Below are 19,903 nucleotides of genomic sequence, written 5' to 3' on the forward strand. Positions count from 1 at the left end.
TTAAAATTCTACAAATAATTGTAGGCACACTATATACAAATTTCTGAGAAATATAATTAAGTCAAATATTAAAGAAAATATATATAAAGTCCAAGCGTGTTGCCTTTATGGTAATTAAATGAAATAAATATGACAAAATTAAATTTATTCTGACATTAAAAAACATTTTTATGTTATTTTTGAGTTATGCTTTTTAGAATTTGTAAAAAAGGTTAAAAAATGACAAAAAGGTTTTGTTTTTATATATAGATAGATACATTCTTAAGATTTAGTAAATTCGGCAGGTCCCAGCGTGAATGTGTTAAGTTTTTCATTCTTGTGTTTATGAGAAACATGAGCCTGATGTGTCCTAGCAATTTCTTCAATGTTTGGGTATATATTTGAAAGGCAAACTCTCATTTCCTCGTCAATACATTGAAGAATTCCTCTCTTTTTACTCTTAATTGTGTTGAGCACAGAAAACCCCCACCATACATATCATCTTAACTTTACACCAAAGGATAGAAGAAACTTGCCTCCAGTCTTCCCAGGGAACATGGGGGGTAGTGTACACAATCCAGCACCACAGCTTAACAGCCTTTTGCAACCTAATCAGGCAAGTGAGGTGGGGGATTGGGCAGACTGTCAGCTTATAGCCAATTCCCCACACCTCTGTCCCCGAAAAATCTAAACTCCAAAAACTTTGTTGTCTTTTTGTCCCAAACAGGCACATATTTCTCTGGAATACCATAGGGCACACCTGGAAATTTTTGGGGTGCACCAGTGCGTCCTGGCGCACACTTTGAGAACCATTGAACTAAGGAGACTAAGGAGCCCCAACAAAGAATTGATGCTTCTCATCTCTCTCCTTCCTATCTATCTGTCCCTCTCTCTGTTTCTCTGTCTCTGTCACACACAAAAAAGCATGTGCACCTTTGTTAATTACACTTAAGTTAGCATAACCACTTACTGCTGAGTCAGGTAAGATCTTGAACTTTGGAAAAAACTAAAATATAAAGCAGAACAATATGGACTTTTAAATAATCTATTCAAAAATAACATAACGATAGGTAACAGTGCCAAGAGTTGCTTTGCTATTGATCTATGATGTTCTGTTGCTCACCAAAGGCCCTTTTTGGGTAATCTAAGATATCTACCTCATTTGCACAGATATTTCTAAAACTGAAAAGACGAATTAACACTCATCTAAGAGTCACCTGTAATGCCGAATCCAGGCAGGTCCACATTGGATTCAGGCAGACAGTCGAAGAACTGCGGAGCCGGAAAAGCGTTGGACCATTCCGTTTAATAAAGCCTCACAGCAGCAAACAAGCACACAGGCAGGGGAAACTGCCTCTCAGGCAAACAAACAGCAAAATGACCCCTCACAGTGGCGGGTCAACTCCCTCGAGCTCAAGCACCCTTAGCCTTAAATAGGCCATGCACTTGTGCCTCTGCCACGTCCTCACACAATAATCCGGCAAAATGCTTGCAGCTGGTAACCCCGTGAGCAAGTCTAACATAGCTGCTCCACATCACCCATTTAAAGTGTTACCAGTACTTTGTTTTTATCTGTTTTCCTAAGCTTGAGCTAACTTGAATTTTAACCAGCTAAGGTTCTGCTTAAACTTAAGGTGATTCTCTAGGCAAAACTACTTTATCAAGCCTGATTATTGGTTACCTCTGGGGGTAGGATATGATTATTGATTAGAAAGGGGTACAAGTGAGCTTGTGGGCAGCCAGGAAATGTCTTCCATCTTGATCTGCTCAGTGGTTACATGGATATTTACATCTACAAAACTCAACAAGCTGAAAACGTCAATGTTGTGCCTCTTACTCTACAAAGAGTTGGTGAAATAGGAATAGTTTAAAAGAATGACATAAGGCAGTGGTCCCCAACCTTTTTTGGGCCACGGACCAGTTTAATGTCAGAAAATATTTTCACGGACCGGCCTTTAGGGTGGGACGGATAAATGTATCACGTGACCGAGACAAGCGTCAAGAGTGAGTCTTAGACGGATGTAACAGGGAATCTGGTCATTTTTTAAAAATAAAACATCGTTCAGACTTAAATGTAAATAAAACAGAAATAATGTCAGTTATTTATTCTTTCTCTGCGGACCTGTACCAAATGGCCCACGGACCGGTGCTGGTCTGCAGCCCGGGGGGTTGAGGACCACCGACATAAGGGATTAAAGAATCTCTCCCTTTTAATTCTTTCAACCTTCTTGGCCAGTCCATGTGCACTTGGAAGGCAGGGACGATATTTTATTAATTTTTATATTTCTGGTTATGTAGTGGGAGGGGAGTTGGAGGCAGGAGGAAGGCTAAGGGCTGATATACTCCCCTCCTCCTAGGAGAGTTTCTTAATAAACCCAACTCCACTCGGACCTGCCACGGTGATGTTTATATTGATATGTTTATATATGTTTTCCTTGATTTGAAGATAGCTGAGTTGCATTTTTCCCCAGAATTTAAGAAGTAGAAGCATTTTGTGACATGATCACATGTGGGCATGTATCCTAGCTTTTTTGCCTTCCCCTTGTATCCCTGTCAGCCTCTCTTCCTATGTTGGTACTTAAGAAGAGACACTGTGTCTTGACTTCTTCCTGCTCAACAAGCACGGGGTGAACTGGAATGTTCAGGATGGAGACAAGATGAGGAAGGAATGATTTAATGATTCCTTTATTAAATAGGAAATAAATGGCTGTCCTTAGGCAGCCTTCCTTAGGGGAAAGCACATCTTTTCTGTCCCTCTGCCAAAGGTTTTTTTTTTCATAGAAGTAAGCGAAGATTATAAAAAGATTTAAGTTTTCCATATGGAAGAGCCAGGTTTAGGGCCAGGAAGAAAATGGAGAGGTGTTTTTAACATTTATGACAAGACTGAGTCCTGGGATTCTACGTGTGTAAGCCTTTTCCTCCAAAATACCTCAATATAAGTGAGAGTCTGGGAAAACTTACTGTGCTGAGTAACTTAGAATTGAATGTGAGTTTACTTTGTGAGAAACAGTCCACGCACCAGGAAAGCATGGGGGGAGTGTCGGCTGCGATACTACTGCCCTTGAGGGGCATGCAGTTGTTCTATGAGGTTGTTCTGAATAGGCTGAGAGGCTTTTTGAAACTTCCTTTAGGATTTTTGTTCTAGACTGTAATTTTACCATGTGCATGTCTTCAGAGAATGAACGTTCTCATATTTGATGTTGGGGATCCATTTAATAATCTCTTCTGATCTTTCATTAACTGGAATTGTTTTCAAGTAACAGATGCAAGAATAACCCTCTACACCCATTAGTTTTCTAAAGGGAATTAGGATCTCCTACGTAGTCTGTCGTAGGTCTTGCCTATCTAGAAGTCAAAATAACTGAAACAGTGTGATTCTGTGAGAGGAGCTGGAAAACTGGGTTCACTAGGACAGACGAAACAGACCCCAGGAGGTGTGAAACCTTAATGAATGAGTCCCCTTGATGACTCTGTGGGCTCCATTCTCAAAATGCAACCAGACTAACATTCTTATCTTCTGATGAGGCAGGAAATCATAGGCAACCCCATGCAGTAAGTAGGGTGGCAGAAAGTGGGTCTCCATAGTCCCAGTCCTCCCAGTCATCCTTCCCCAGCCTGGCTAGCAAAATAGGCACCAACTAACAGAGAGATATCTGTTCCCACTGTTGTAGTCCCTGAAGGACCAGTCAGTCTCAGAATCCACACTTGTCCCCATTGATAACTAAACTAAAGGGAGGAGCTATGACTGGATGGTGTCCAACCGCAGCCTGTACCAGGATGGTTTGCATCGTTCAGCCAGACCGTGGAAATTAGTGTCTTTTGCTTAGAGACATCTACTTTTCCTATTTTTTTAATGAGGTCTGTTGAAAGCTATAAAACATCACAATTGTGGCAAATACTTTTTTCCCTAGTTTGTGAAATGTTTTTAACATGACTTTGTTGGACATGCATTTTAAATTTCTTTTGTAAATTTCTATGACTTTTACAATTAAAGAGCCATCTTGATCCAGACATCAGGGTTTTTCCCCAGTTTCACTTACTTATGACTTTGAGATGCTTAGTAATCATCTTCTGTGAAGCCCTGTTTTGAGGAGAAAAATAGAGTTCAAAAATTCATTTTCATAAAATACAAGGCATCTAATACTGTGACAGTGATGAGTGGATTGTGGTGCAGCTGGGAGACTGAAAGAAATATATTAGTGTGAGCACAGTTGTGTGTATATAGAATAAGGAATGGTAAAGAGAACAGAACATTATACAGCCACGAACAATCGTGTTTTCAGAAGATTTTAATTACGTGGGAAAACACTTATCCAAATGGATAATACTTTAGACATTAAGTATGATCCTAATTGTGCATATTTAATGTGTATATTTAGGCAAAAAGGGTAAAAGGAAATAAATCAAAAAGAATTATAGAAATTAGATCTATGTAGTGAGACTTAGGGTATTTTTTTATTTTCTTTATAATTTTCAGCATTTTTAAGCTAAAAAATGAATATGTGTTAGAATCAGGAAACAAAACCAACACTAAAACAAAATTGATCTCATTAAGGCTTGACTCCTCCTTTAAACATTAAAGTTCATGTCTTAGAATGGGCAAAATATTAAGCAGAAAGGACTATTGTTTTAAAAATGGGAAACTCAGGAAAGAGGCTTCTGGAAATTGAAAGATAACTCTTTAACTTGAGCCCTCTCTCCTGTTTGCTCTTCTGGTAAAACCCCCAAGGTTGGTGGACGAGATCATTCCTGAGCACTTCTTACCACAAGTCTTTGGTAACCGGGCACCATTTCCTATAGTGTTCCCCCGCCTTTGACACCTGCTGGTACAGATGTGTTCTTGGCATCACAGTGCATCAGTCTGCCTGTTCATCTAGGTAACAGGGAATTCTGCCCCCTCCTCCCACCAAGCACTTTCTCATTAAGCCATTTATCAGTCCATGTGAAACGCCTCGCTCTCTAGCTGTTCACATAAAGAGCCAGCATTATTTCCAAAGCATTTTAAGACACTGGTTCTCACCTCCCTTGCAGGAGGACTACTTTTATCAATTATTCATACGAATGAATTCAACATAGAATTTTAATTAGGAGAACCTGGCTTTTTAGCTTTTACAATGGCAGAGTGTTAAAATTCTGATGTGGTGACTTAAGTGACGTGTAATTCCACAGAAGACAGTAGAATTTCACAGCAGGGAAAGACCTTAGAAATAATTTAATCCAACTCTCTTTATTCTACAGATGAGGATTGAAGTCAGAGAGGTTAAAACCCAAGATGACCACCCATTTAGTATTAGGTCTTCTTGCTTCTCACTGTGGTCTTTTTAATACAGTCTCCCTAGGATAAGTTTTTAAACTCTGTGTTGTATTTGGACATCATTGGCATATATCATTGGTATTGGGTTGCACAGAATCCATGCCCTAATGGAGTGAATATATTGAATTTAAGGTTTTAGCTGAGCTGTCCTAGTACCAGAGTGTCAAGAGGACCCCAGTACAGCTTGGGAACATGTGGTCCCATCCTAGTGAGGTTGTCTTCATTTTTTCTTCAGAAATTTCTCAGTTGTCCTCAGTCTCATTGCTTTAAGCTTAGTTGATTTTTTTTTAATCCTCATACTTTTGGCTGAGAAGGAAACTCATCATTTTATAAAATCTGTGTTCAAGTTTTGCTTTGGTCTTTATTTATTAAAGCTTTAGACAGTTATTTGAGTTCCTTAAATTTAATTTTTAAGCTAAAGGGTGAAATGAGAAAATGTAGGTAAGGAAGAAAAATCAATTCACTGTATTGTTCTGAAAAATGTAACTATTCTCCTGGCTGGTCCAAGGAAGATATCACAACAGCTGCCAGGTATTGGTTACACTGTTGGAATTCATTTTGCTACAGTGGATTTTTATTATTTTTTAATCCCCCCCCCCCAGGATTTTTTTAAATAGCAGGTGTGACTCTTAACCTTCCAAACTGAAACTTGTACAATACTGAGTAATTTTGGAGGGCAAAATAATCTAAAATATGTGGGAAATGAATCTAAGAAAGATGAATAATCTTCCCTTGTAAATTTGAGCTCAAATAATAGCTCTAACTTACACTGAACACAATTTAGACATGTTGCACTAAAAATTGAGGACCAGCAAATGTTGGAGGAGAAGCTAATTGGCAAGTTTATGAATTATGATTGTTTATACTTTTGTAATGTAATACCTTCTATTGATTTTAGAGAGAGAGAGAGGAAGGAAGAGAACTTCAATTTGTTGTTCCACTTATTTATGCATTCATTGGTTGACTCTTGTATGTGCCCTTACTGGGGATCAAACCTGCAACCTTGGTTTATCAGGGTGATGCTCTATCCAACTGAGCCACCCGGCCAGGGTGATTGTTTATACATTTGATCTCTGGCCTAATTGATGAAGGCCTTGTCTTATTAATAAAATAGATACACTTATTTTCAGAATTGTGCAAATTTATCTTCACTGAGGTTATAATTAATATGTAAACTTCTTTATATGATTTGTACAGTTTGTAATGAAAATGCAAACCACTGGATTATTTTACAGGTAAGAGCCATAAAATTTTAAAAGTGGAGAAATGTGTTTCTTTCTTATTTTAATAAAATGAATGAAATATATTTGTTGATTCTACTTTGTTCGTCCAAGTTCAAGGGCTACACTTTGGACTGCTCTGTCCCAATATTACTTCCCTATTCCCCATTCACTTAATGTTTGTATTACAACTTTAAATTCTGGTTATCTTCTTGTATCTCCCTGAGGTCATGTCCTCTTGGCAGATTGTCCCAGGCAGTGGTTGCGGCTCTGACCATGTAGGCTCTCCTCCAAGACCTACTAAACCAGCCCCTGAGGAGGGGCCTGGAAATCCCTGTTTTTAATAAGCTACCCAGGTGATTCCAATGCTGATCAAGTTACCTGGTTTCTCCTGAACTGTGAAGTAAATATTTGGTTGAGCAGAATGTACTATAGGTTCTGTAGTAAGTGTATTTTTTAAGTTCTTTGAAAACTTAGGATCTGTGTATGATATTATTTTTTTTCCTCTAGTTTGGTTTCCCATTCTCCTCAAATTCACAGTAAGAGTTTTCAAATTATATTCAATATATTCCAGCCACGTACACATAAATGAATACATAAGCAATTTCCCTTTTAAAAAAAATCTTTCATTTCTTAATTTTACAACTAATTCATGGACACATTCTCATAAAAAAGTACCCACAAAGATATAAAACTCACTTTTGATTTCTTTTCCTGTGGCTATCGATTTGCTATATTCCCTTCTGAATGTCTAAAATACATTTACATATTTGGTATTTGGTATTTCCCATAAACAGTATGAATTGTTCTGAAACGTCTCATTTTGTCTGGGCATTCTTTTCATATCAGGTCGTGTGTGTGCGTGTTTATGTATTCATTCCATTTAGCATTCCATACATAGTATGGAGAACCAACATTAATTTCAGCATCCTTCTATTAATAGAGGGACCTTTTTCCCTGTTGTAGACCTCAGTGAACATCCTTGCATGTGCCCTCCTGTGAACATGTACCACATGCTCTTGAATAAGTTCTTCCTACTCTCCCTGCCTTTCGATTTTGAGTTTACGAGCAACACCTCCTTGCCTGCACCTGGTTTTCAGGTTGTGGCAAATCAGCATGGGATCCAGTCAGGAAATTTGCATTCTAGATCTCACTCTCTGTCGACTTACTCTGTGATGGATCTTAGATCTTTTTCTCCTTCATTGCATGAAGGTGTAAGATTGGATGACTTTTAGGGTTTTTCACATAAAATTCTAACAATCTCTTATTCAATGAAGCAGTTTGCATTATGCCGTTCATTTATTATATTCAGCCAGTTGCAAATGCCATTGGAGTCTTGTAAATGAATCTTCATTTCACAGTGCTCTGAGTAAGGGGGGCATTATGCTTTATTCTACATTAGTCTTCTGTGTTACCTCTTAAACTGATACTTGAATGCCATTTCTACATCAACTAATAGTAATGGTGGTGGTAGGCAGTAACACTTTTTTTCTTTTAAATAATGTTCAATGGTTTACAGAAACCTGTTATTCATACTAGCTCATTTTAGGTATTACCTATTTCTCACAAATCCTGAGAAGTTTGCATTCTAGACATACTCTACCAGGGGTCCCCAAACTTTTTACACAGAGGGCCAGTTCACTGTCCCTCAGACCGTTGGAGGGCCGCCACATACAGTGCTCCTCTCACTGACCACCAATGAAAGAGGTGGCCTTTCCAGAAGTGCGGTGGGGGGCCGGATAAATGGCCTTAGGGGGCTGCATGTGGCCCTCGGGCCGTAGTTTGGGGACACCTGCAGACCATTCAACTGTTTCAGAGCTCAGATGTCCTCATATCTTTAGATTCAGAAATTTTACTATTTTCCTCAAGAAAGTCTCTACACACTCAACTATTTATTTAATACGTGCTAAATGTCCTTTTTTTTAATCCTAGATTTTTTTTTTAACATTTAAAAAGTGTTTGATATTTATTGGATGATCTTTAAACATTAGTCCTCCACTCCCAACCTTTTCCTCCTGCCTCCTAGGTGATCTTATATTTTGTATAGTCATTGGGACTCTACTCAAATGAACAGTTTTAGACATCGACATGACCAATCCTGGCAGTTGGCATCCCCTTGAGCATTCAGGAAATGCATTGTGCAAGCAGTCTTGGTTCTTGTTATTCTTCAAATCACTTGACAAGACCATAACCATTTAGCTCTGGTGCATGAAAGATGAATTAGAGGCCAGGCTTCACATGTCGACAGGGTTTCTGTTTCATCCTCACGGTAGAACCCAAGTGTGCCAGGGATGATTCATGGAAACACTTCACGGTGAAGAATGGTGGTGTTTTTGTTGGGGATCTTGTGAAGAATGCTCATCAAAGTGTGGGTTCTTTATTTTCAGATACTCTCTTCATAAGGTACCAACCAGCACTGAACAGAAGATATTCCTTGCAGAATACTTATGAAAATGCAACATGGCGCAAGCCAGTGGGATGACTGAGACAAAAATGTGCCGCCTGAGGCACTGTTTGACTTCATCTTGGTTACTGCCATCAAGTGCGAAGTGTATCTCCATCGTAGGACTGTAGTTGTTCAGAACTATACAAAGCTGTTTTTTTCCAGAGCGTTGATTTCTGTAAGTGCTAGGAAGAGCTCTTTGGGATTGGTGAAAGCTGATACTGTTTCTCTGTGAGTTGTGGTATTAATCCTACAGCAATGTCAACAATAGAGTTCTCTAGACAGGTTTCATGTTTTTTAGCATTCCCATTTTCCTCACTCTGCCATCTCCTGCTCTCCTCAGAAAATACTAAAAGAGAAATGGTAAAGGAAACAGACCATTTATAGCTTTTCCATTTTTTTCTGTTTCTTGTTAACTTTTCCCCTCTTATACTACTACCTTTTTTTCTATTACCCTTAAAAAAATTTCCCTTGCCTCTGTTTCTGCCCCAGTACCCCATCCTGATCATCCTGCTCGTCCCTCTCGCCTTCCCTCCTTCCGAGAACGTTCCAGTCTCATGAGCAGTCCCCTTGGCCTGTGCGTGCACACATGCCGCAGCTCACTGGTCACTAGGTAGTGGGGACCAGTGTTCTCACTTGCTGTTACAGTTCTGAAGCGTGAAGTGCCAGGGGCCATTTATTACTAATTATGAATACTCATGTTTTTAAGTGCTTTTTAAATTTTTTTTAGAGCAGAGTTGAGCTTGGCCTTATAACAATGTCACTTCACCCACTTTCATTATAGAAATGCTTTCTTGAGTGGGAGAGAAAAAGTGACACTCCACCTAGTCTTCTGGGACTTGGGCACAACCCAAGCTTATCTACGCCCCAGCCTGTGGGATGTGTCCTGGAACATGCCAATGTCATCTGCCTTGGGGTTTTTTCTCATCAGAAAAAAAGGCTGAAAACCAAACTAAAGCACAGGCAATGGTTCCCAGCTAAGGTTATTATTGTTTGTTTTTTTTGCTGTGTTTTGACCATATGGAATTAAAAGGTAAAAAAGACTCTGGAAAAGCCTTGTTTCTTGCTATAATAGAAGTCAGATGTGTTTGTATATTTTTACTAATTGTTATTTATCAACATAAGTCAGAAGTTAGTGTGAAAACTCATCCTGCAGGTTTTACTAGATAGATAGTACAGTGTGTCCATAAAGTTATGGTGCACTTTTGACCGGTCACAGGAAAGCAACAAAAGATGATAGAAATGTGAAATCTGCACCAAATAAAAGGAAAACCCTCCCAGTTTCTGTAGGATGATGTGGCAGCATGTGCACATGCGCAGATGATGACGGTAACACCGTGTATACAGCGGAGCAGCCCACGGCCATGCCATTTGAGATGTGGATGGTACAGAGGAAAGTTCAGTATGTTCTGTGGCTCGCTAAATTCAAATCCGTGACCAAAGTGCAACATGAATGTCGGCGCGTTTATAACGAAGCGCCACCACATAGGAATAACATTAGTCGGTGGGATAAGCAGTTGAAGGAAACCGGCAGTTTGGTGGAGAAACCCCATTCTAGTAGGCCATCAGTCAGTGACGAGTCTGTAGAGGCTATACGGGATAGCTACCTAAGGAGCCCTAAAAAATCTGTGCGTGAGCCCACATCACACTGCACTGAATAGATATGAAACTGGGAGAGTTTTCCTTTTATTTGGTGCAGATTTCACATTTCTATCGTCTTTTGTTGCTTTCCTTTGACTGGTCAAAGTGCACCATGACTTTACGGACACACTGTATTTTAAAAGTAGCAAATCAGAAAGATTTCACACATGCAAGAAGAAGACTACTTCTGGTGAAGGAAGGTATGGAGTGGATTCTCTACCTGCCTCCTTTCTCAGATATTTTCTGGTAAGATGGTAAATCAGAGAGTTCTTGTCTTACCTGTAGTTGTGGTTTGGGTGTTTCAAACATCTGTTGGTCATGTCCATTAGTGTAAAAACTTCAAAGGGATCTCATGTTTTTCAGGAGGTATCTTTGTGGTAGCCTCAATTTTTCTTTTTCAATTGATGTTGACAATCTCTACTTACAGTCTCAAGTTTAACGTAAAATGAAGTCTTTACTCAAGCAGAAAGAATGTGATGACTCTACAGTTGTTTCTGTCTTTAGGGAGTAAACTAGTTACAGATCCATGAATTTCTCAGTAAAAAAAGTTAGAGGGAGTAAGTAGGAAGAGAATATTTACATCTGTTACAACCCAAAATGTGTATAAGAAAATATCATTTCTCTGCAATGGCTTAGTATGATCAATCCCAGTGGCTCTGAGGATCACTTGATTTATTATTATTTTTAAAATTTATTGAATGATTTTAGAGAGAGAGGAAGGGAGAGAGAGAAAGACAGAGACAGAAACGACCTGTTCTTGCATGGGGATCGAACCGGCAACCTTTGTGTATTGGGACGATGCTCTCTCTAACCAACGGAGCTATCTGGCCAGGGCCTGAGTATCACTTTAGACCTAACGACAGCAAAATGTATTAATGTATGGAAATTCCAGAGGTGGTTTTGAGAATGTAACTTGAAAACTAGGAGTGAAAAATCAAGGTTTTGTGTACTAGTCATTTGCTTCTTTGCTCATTGCCTTACTCCTATTGCTCTGTAAAAATGAATTTTCTCCCACAGATCATTAATAGCTTTATCATTGGTGTTCAGATAGCATATTCTTTAAAAATCAATGGATGGCATGGTAATAAATGCCCAACTCTGTGAAAGTCCTTAAAACCACTAACTTGCACACTGAAAATGGGTTATTATACGGTCTGTGAATTATATCTCAATAAAACTGTCATATTTTTTAAAAAGCAATATGTAATTATATTTCAAAATATTATGGGGTGTGTTATTTTTTGGCAGATTTTCCTAAAAAATTAAATGTCCTTTGTGACTTCTTCTGTAGTGAGCCTTTGTAGTAAAAGCCCCTTTTGTTCACAACTTGGGGGTGTCACTGGTCACTCCTTCCCTCTGAGTCGGGTGGCCCAGCCGACCGCCTGCTGGAGGGTAGAGACTGTGCCCCACCCCCTCCACACGCTTCCACTCCTAGCAACTGACAGGTGTGCATACCAGCTGGGCTTATTTTTGTAACTGTGTCACTTAATTAAATTTATGAAATAATCCATTGATGTATACATTCTAAAAGAAAGAGTTATTTAAAAATATATAAAATTATAGGCTTTGGAAAGACTAGCTAAGGATAAATTGCTATGAACACACTGATACTGGATTAGGCATGAGAGAGACTGTTATAAAAGATTTGGGGGGAAAAATCATCAAAATTGGGATGTGTATTGTAGGCAGTATACTCGGGACACTGGCAGTACCCTAAGTTCTCCCAGCGACTGGAATTCAGAGACCAGGCAGTGTGGTGTGGTTTGTATAAGAAAGATTGGCAGCAGAGAATGCATTTATGTTACAGTTAGATATTTAAGGAATGTGTATGGCACTTTTTTTTAAAGAATGTTTCCCTTGAATAAAGCTTTCTGATTCATTATAAAATTAGTGGTTCATGCAGCATTGAATAAGAGGTCCTCTACTATCGAATTTAGAGACACAAACAAAAGTTTACAAAATGTAGTCAAGTGGTGGAGGACTTTAGAATTGACAGATGAGACTGGGCTGAAGTTACAAAGCATGTGTGTGTGTGTGTGTGTGTGTGTGTGTGTGTGCGCGCGCGCGTGTGTCAGAGAGAGAAACAGAAAACTAAATTTACCTATGTAGATATTTATGTTCCCATATTTTTGCTATCCAGTGACTGCTGGCTTCAACACTGTTGGCCTGAGGAAAGTAACAAAAGATGCTCATTCATTAATCCAACAAATTCTGATCTGACATTCACAAAGGACCATACATTAGCCTAGGTTATAGAGGTGGGAAAACGATCAAGATATGGTCCCTCCTTATGGCTTTACTAACTTTTAGAAATGAATTCTCCTTACAATGCATATATAAAAAGAGTGCACTTTTGGTGTTCTTTCATAATACAGTGAATATTCAGTCCCATACTTGTTCAAGAAAAGATATTGTTTTCCTGTGTGACAGATGAAAGCTTTGTGATTATCCCTATGTTGTTTGTTTTACAGACAGAAACACACAAAACAGAGCAGTAAATTAGGCATCAAGAGATAATAAGCCTCTTTCTACAGCTCTGCTTGCTCTTAAGATCCTGAATGACCAAAAGCAGACTAAGGCCCATCTCAAAAATGGATCTGGGAAGGAGTTGGAATCTATATTTTGTAAGATTCTTTCCACTGTTTAACGATCTCTGAGCTTGTCCCTTCTGGATTTTAATATTATTAATGGACTTTTAAGTCTCTAATGAGGACTTATAAGTAAAACATGAAATTTAGAATGTATGCTTTTTTTATATAGACAGATTAATACAAAGTACATTCTGGGATGTGAGCTCCGTGATGTTTGGGACTCTGTTGGCTATCCCAGGAGTTATATAAAAAAAACCTTTTTTTAAAGAATGAATACGTATATCATGGAATTCTTGGAAGAGTAAGTGCTTTAAGTAGAAAGATTAGAAGACAAATATTTGCATATTGTTTCGATTTGTTTTCTCGAAACTGAGACACACTGGGTGGGAGATTTCAGGGTAGGAGATTGTATACAGGTAGGTAATTTATTTATTCAGCAAATATTTCAGTAACATCTCTCTAGCAGTGTAATGGCACAAACCTTTTGTTCTCATGACCCCTTTACACTCTCAAAACTTACTAGGGATCCAGAGGTTTCTCTTTATATGGGTTGTGTCTGAAATGTACTATGTTGGAATTGAAACTGAAATTCAAAATTTTTAATTTGTTAACTCACTCAAAAATAGTAACAAGCCCTTCACATATTAACCTCAATAACATTGGATGAAAAAGAATATCTTTTCAAAAACAGAAACAAATAAGTGAGATGATTAGCATGTTTCACATTTTTGCAGTTCCCGTTAGTGTGGGGCTTAGACAGCAAGACTCTCATACTGTTTCTACACTCAGCCTATTGCAATATACTGTCTGCTTAGAATATATGACATTGCATAGAAAACCATAAAGTAAAAGTATTAATGTATATAGGAAATCCAGCCTTACACAAGGATGGAATCAGCCCATGGGGAGGGCCTCAGAAGCCCCCCGGGGTCTTCAGCTCGTGCTGTGAAAACACTGTACCTGGGACCAGTGAAACAGGAATGGTGGATTCTGTTTCTTCACCAAATATTTATTAACTCCTTACCATGTGCCAGTCAATTGGGGGGTGGGGGGAGGGTTAATCTGGTTGGAAAAAAAGAGTTTGAAGGTTGAGACTGAGTTGGATGTGGGGTTTTTTTCCAATGACTTATCTACTCTATGGACAGTGATGGGGTACAAAGGACAAGAGGGAACAATGACACAGTGTGGGGAAGAGCTGATTGGCATGCATGTTGATGCTCGTTAAAATGGTTGTGGAGTCAGATCTAAGACATTGATCTAAGAAAGATGGAGGAGCGGTTCTCCCATCTCAGAGAAGGAATAGAATATTTCTAGTGCAAGAAGATATCAGTGTCATTTTTTTTTATAGGTGTTGGAGGATCCTTGATAAGTAAGAAACAGCTTAGACTGGAGACAGGGCTGTGGATTCTTGTAAGAGAGAGGAGTAGTGCATCTGTAGCTGCAGATTTGGAGAGTGTTGCACAGTGTGACTGATCCCATTAGGAGCGTGTGCAGGTGCTACCTGCTGACCAGCCATGCCAGCACTCACCCACCCAGCAGACAAGATGGACAACACTCATTGTTAAATACATGTGTGCTTAAAATCTTGCGTGTCTTTTTTTTTTAACCCTTTCAGGATTCTTCTAAATGGAGACATAAGTAGAACGTTGACTGCATGTATTAAGCCTTTAGTTTTTGGTGCTTTGTTTCTGATGGTTTTTTCCCTTTGCTTTTTTCCAGACCATCGAGACCTTTCAAGTTACCAAAAAGGTAAAGTCACCTGGGTCATCTTATTAAATAACAATCTTAACGTGCATGCCTTTCCCCTTCTGGTATTTTCTCCACATTGTGCTGTAGTTGCCGTCTTCCTCTTTCATATTTTTAAGAAGGAATGATCAATTTTCCCTGAGGAATCCTATATCTCCAAAAGTGGTTTTAATCTCCAGGTGGATTTATAGCCTTGGAATTATCTTTGAGTTTATTCATTTGCATTTGCCGAATGAGTCCGTGTTTCTTTCTGCAGCGGACTGGCTTGTCCATGTCCTCCTTGTTGAGAAGGGAGAGAAAATTCTGCCAACCCCCATGGCTTGAATTCATGGCACTTTTTCCCAATTCAGTTGGCTGTGTTTTTTGCTAAAAATTCTGTTATCATGTATGTGGAAATTTTTAAAATTTACCTTTTCAGTGGAAGAGTAAAATTTTAAGTGGATAAGAGTTTCGGGGGGAGGGGGGGAGAATTATAATGATCTTATCACGTGTCCTTGTTTATTGTGGTTCCAGGTATAGTATTATTATACCTTAAGAAACTCTTAAGTGATCTTTGAAATGTAGTTGCTGCCCTGGCTGGTTGGCTCAGCAGTAGAGCGTCCGCCTGGTCTCGGTACGGTGTGTGGAAGTCCCGGGTTCAATTCCTAGTCAGGGCACACCGGAGAAGCACCCATCTGCTTCTCCACCCTTTCCCTTCTTCTTTCTCTCTGTCTCTCTCTTCCCCTCCTGCAGCCAAGGCTCCATGGGAAAGTTGGCCCAGGTGCAGAGGATGGCTCCATGGCCTCCGCCTCAGGTGCTAGAATGGCTCCAGTGCAACGAAGAAATGCCTCAGATGGGCAGAGCATCACCCCCTGGTGGGCGTGCTGGGTGAATCTCGGTTGGGTGCATGCGGGAGTCTATCTCTCCGCCTCCCCGCTTCTCACTTCAGAAAAATACAAAAAAAAAAATGCACTTGCTAATGCAGCTTAGCTGTGGTAACTCTGAAGCCTGCCTTGGGAGAATTATCTATCCTGTCTTTGGACTAACATTACAACATAAATTTCAATATGAGTAAATTCCCCTTCCCATTTAAAAAATATTTATTATTTTTATAATTTGAATAAAATATACGTGGCATAAAATTTAGTAGTTTAACCATTTTTTTAAGTGTACAGTTCCGTGTCATTAAGTACAGTCACATAATTATGCAGCCCTCACCACCATCCATCTCTAGAACTTTTTTCATCTTGCAAAACTGTAATCTCAGACCCATTAAACAATAACTGTTGACCCTCCCTCTGTCCATCCCCTGGCAACCAGCGCTCTACTTTCCATCTCTATAAATTTGATTCTCTAATACCTCGTGCAAGTGGAATCATCTAGTATTTTGTATGATTTTGTGACATTAGTGCTGATTTTACTCAGCATGATGTCCTCAAGGTTCACCGATGTTGTAGCAGGTGTCAGAATTCCCTTCCTTTTTAAAGCTGAATGATATTCTATACATATACTACCTTGTGTTTTTTTACTTCTACCAAAAAAGAAACAAAGAAAAGGGAGAGATTATGTTAGTAAATATGGCATATTAAGAAATTAATTTGCATTTTTTTAGAAGTAAGAGTTCTTTCTCAAATGACTTTTTTGGAAAAAGAAACTTTTTTTCTTTTTCCAAAAAAAACTTGCATTTTGGAAAAATTTGTACATAGTTTTTCTGTTATTAGATGGCATTTTTTTTAATCCCAATTTCTTTTCAATATTTATCCATATAAATGCAACTTCTTCCAGAAAGCCTTTTCTGGTTCCCATTTTCCAACCTAGGTGTTGAAGGAAGTAATCTCTTTGTTGAAGTCACAAAACATTTTATCCCTCTAAATACAGTCTCCTGTTTCCTGGCTTTGCAGGCGCTTGTGTGCCTGTCTGATTTTCTGTATTAGGCTCTTAGTTCGTGAGGACGAGACCCATGTCTGCCCATTTTGTGTTCTCCAAAGTCCCAGCATCCTTATTCTGCAGATCTAATTGTTGAATGACTTTATTGCTTCAAGAAAGAAAGAGTTTTGTATCTCCTGGTTTCTTTTGTGAAATTTCATAAGTTTCAGTCATTCCTCCCCGTAAATTGATAGTGCCACCGGACTTGCAGATAAAAATCCGTAACTCCTGGTTCATTTGAAAGAAAATTGATCCATTTCAAATAAAGTAGGAGCAATGTTATAACTGGGACACTTGCGATTACTAACATTCTGAAATGCTTGGCTTTTTTTTTTTTTTTTTTTTTGTATTTTTCTGAAGCTGGAAACGGGGAGAGACAGTCAGACAGACTCCCGCATGCGCCCGACCGGGATCCACCCGGCACGCCCACTAGGGGCGACGCTCTGCCCCTCAGGGGCGTCGCTCTGCCGAGACCAGAGCCACTCTAGCGTCTGGGGCAGAGGCCAGGGAGCCATCCCCAGCGCCCGGGCCATCTTTGCTCCAATGGAGCCTCAGCTGCCGGAGGGCAAGAGAGAGACAGAGAGGAAGGAGAGGGGGAGGGGTGGAGAAGCAGATGGGCGCTTCTCCTATGTGCCCTGGCCGGGAATCGAACCCGGGTCCCCCTCACGCCAGGCCAACGCTCTACCGCTGAGCCAACCGGCCAGGGCCCTGAAATGCTTGGCTTTAAAGGACTAGAGGAGTAAGGAAGAGCTGTTGAGGGAAATGGAAAGGGAGGAACCGAAGATGAAGTTTTTAGGAAGAAAGGGGTCGCTAAGGTGGTAAATATTGCTCAGGTCAAGAAAGATGAAAACCAAGACTAGTTAATTGATTCTGGCAGTTTCAGAAGTCAGGACAGCAGAAAGCCGGCCAGAGGGGGTTAAGGATCAGGTTGGGAGAAGAAGGCTTCCTGAAGTCCAGGGCATTTAACACTGTCGCATGGCTGTCTGCTCAGAAGGGAAGGAGAGAAAGAAGAGTGTTTCTAGAAAGGCCTCAAAGGGCAAAGAGAAAAATCTTTGTCAGCTAAGAAACTGTACTATAGAGGGCCTTACTGTAATACAAATAGCCCATTTAAAAGAGGCCCGCATGTGATGTCCCTTGAGCATAAATTCACCCTGTAAGACACTTGGTTTATCTACTTTAACAGTTATTTCTGATCTGGTTTCAATATAAATGCAATGAATTGATGAGTAGGTATCTGACGACTCCCCCATTGGCTGCCCATGACAACGCCCACATGGTAGTAACCGCCTGGACCAGGGGCCAGGCAGGAGCCCCTGGCTCAGGTCCGCGGTTTGCCCATGGACACATCTCGTTCCCTCTACCCCTTTTGTTTCTTCATTCTGTAAAGGGCAGGGAGTCCTTCAGATCTGTGTACTATCTGAGACTTCACCTGTCGGGACAACAACGTGAACTTGTATATAGCAGTGCTCTGGGTGTAGCCACTGGTACCCCAGGAGGGCATTGGGGAAAACAGTCACCTAGCCATTCGTTTGAAAATGACTGCTTGCTGTAGCCCAGGTGTTACAGAGGTGGACTGAATTTACAATTACAGCTGTGTTGTCTGAGGACTTCCAAAATTAGAACAGGCAGATGAAAGATGAGTATGTATGATCTGCAGAACATTTTGCAGTAAAAGGAATGGCCCTTTTGAAAATTCATCTAATGGCTATGTGGTCAACTTTCCAAAGAAAATAATGTTCAAGTACTTTATTCTTTAAACTTTGTTAGAATATATATCTTGAACCCAGGCTCACCTGGAATGGAATTAGCGGTGGGGTTTTATAAGCCATTTTAATTTCCTTTCCATCCCCAATTTTCTTGCTTTACTAGATTTTTTTTTTTTTTTTTTTGTATTTTTCTGAAGCTGGAAACGAGGAGGCAGACAGACTCCTGCATGCGCCCGACTGGGATCCACCCGGCACACCCACTAGGGGGCGATGTTCTGCCCATCCAGGGCATCGCTCTGCTACGACCAGAGCCATTCTAGCACCTGGGGCAGAGGCCATGGAACCATCCCCAGTGCCCGGGCCATCTTTTGCTCCAATTGAGCCTCAGCTGCGGGAGGGGAAGAGAGAGACAGAGAGGAAGGAGAGGGAGAGGGGTGGAGAAGCAGATGGGCGCTTCTCCTGTGTGCCCTGGCCAGGAATCGAACCCGGGACTTCCGCACACCAGGCCGACGCTCTACCACTGAACCAACCGGCCAGGGCCTTATCTTAATATTACAACCATTGTCTGAGTTTCATATTGTGAATGGAACTTCTGTGTCCCACATGGCACCCCTAGCTATACGATTGATGTCTTAGCAGAGATAACGGGAAGAGCAGAAACGCCCTCAGCGATCTTGTGGTATTTGGACCAGTTGGGGCTTTCCCCCATGCTGCTTTTCTGATTTCACTTCTTCAGTGTGAACAGTCTTCTTAGGCAGGGCTAGCCTATGAAGCATCTGTGTGAGGAGGTGGGGATGTACTATAGCGAGGATAAACGTGTGGGGAAGAATTGTGCTGAAATTGCCAACACTGTCAAGTCTCCATATATAGTCAATGCACATAGAACGTATATAGCAGTGCTGTAAAATCAAATCCACATGTTTTCAAAGGGAAGAAAAGCAATGATTGCAGCAGGTTTTTAAGGTGGCCATGCACATGTGTGCATATTTTTCAAGAACGCAAAACAACAAGTCATGATATGGGTACATTAAATCATGGCACGAAAACTAAGCGAATTGGGACCCACTGCCCTCTGTTGAGAGCATGTTTGTAGGTTAAAATTTAAAAAAAGAGTAATTTTGGGTTCATTTGAAAGAAAATCGATCCATTTAAAATAAAGTATAATGAGTAGTTGTATAAGCCTGGGGCCATTTTCATTTCCCAGGGCTGATATTTTAATGGTCTAAAATGTAAAGGACTCTTTTTAAGTCTGAAGCAATGAAGAGAAATTCTCAAGTGTACTGTTGACAAAGGATTTGATTGCTTCAAAACCAGTTGCTTTCATCTTAGTTTGCATTTGGTGGAGGAGGAAATAAAGT

General features: G+C 40.1%; 1 protein-coding gene across 9 annotated transcripts in view; it reads left to right on the top strand.

The window, feature by feature from the left end:
* The window catches only part of DISP1 (dispatched RND transporter family member 1), a 208,785-nt gene that overhangs the window by 171,362 nt on the left and 17,520 nt on the right, over positions 1-19,903 (top strand). For all 9 annotated transcript variants that reach the window (XM_066380673.1, XM_066380681.1, XM_066380714.1 and 6 more), the window contains one exon: positions 14,908-14,937. In XM_066380673.1, the coding sequence (XP_066236770.1) occupies positions 14,908-14,937 (30 nt within the window). The remainder of the gene's footprint in view (positions 1-14,907; positions 14,938-19,903) is intronic.

This window comes from Saccopteryx leptura, chromosome 1 (assembly GCF_036850995.1).
Source record: "Saccopteryx leptura isolate mSacLep1 chromosome 1, mSacLep1_pri_phased_curated, whole genome shotgun sequence".
Classification (NCBI taxonomy): domain Eukaryota; kingdom Metazoa; phylum Chordata; class Mammalia; order Chiroptera; family Emballonuridae; genus Saccopteryx; species Saccopteryx leptura.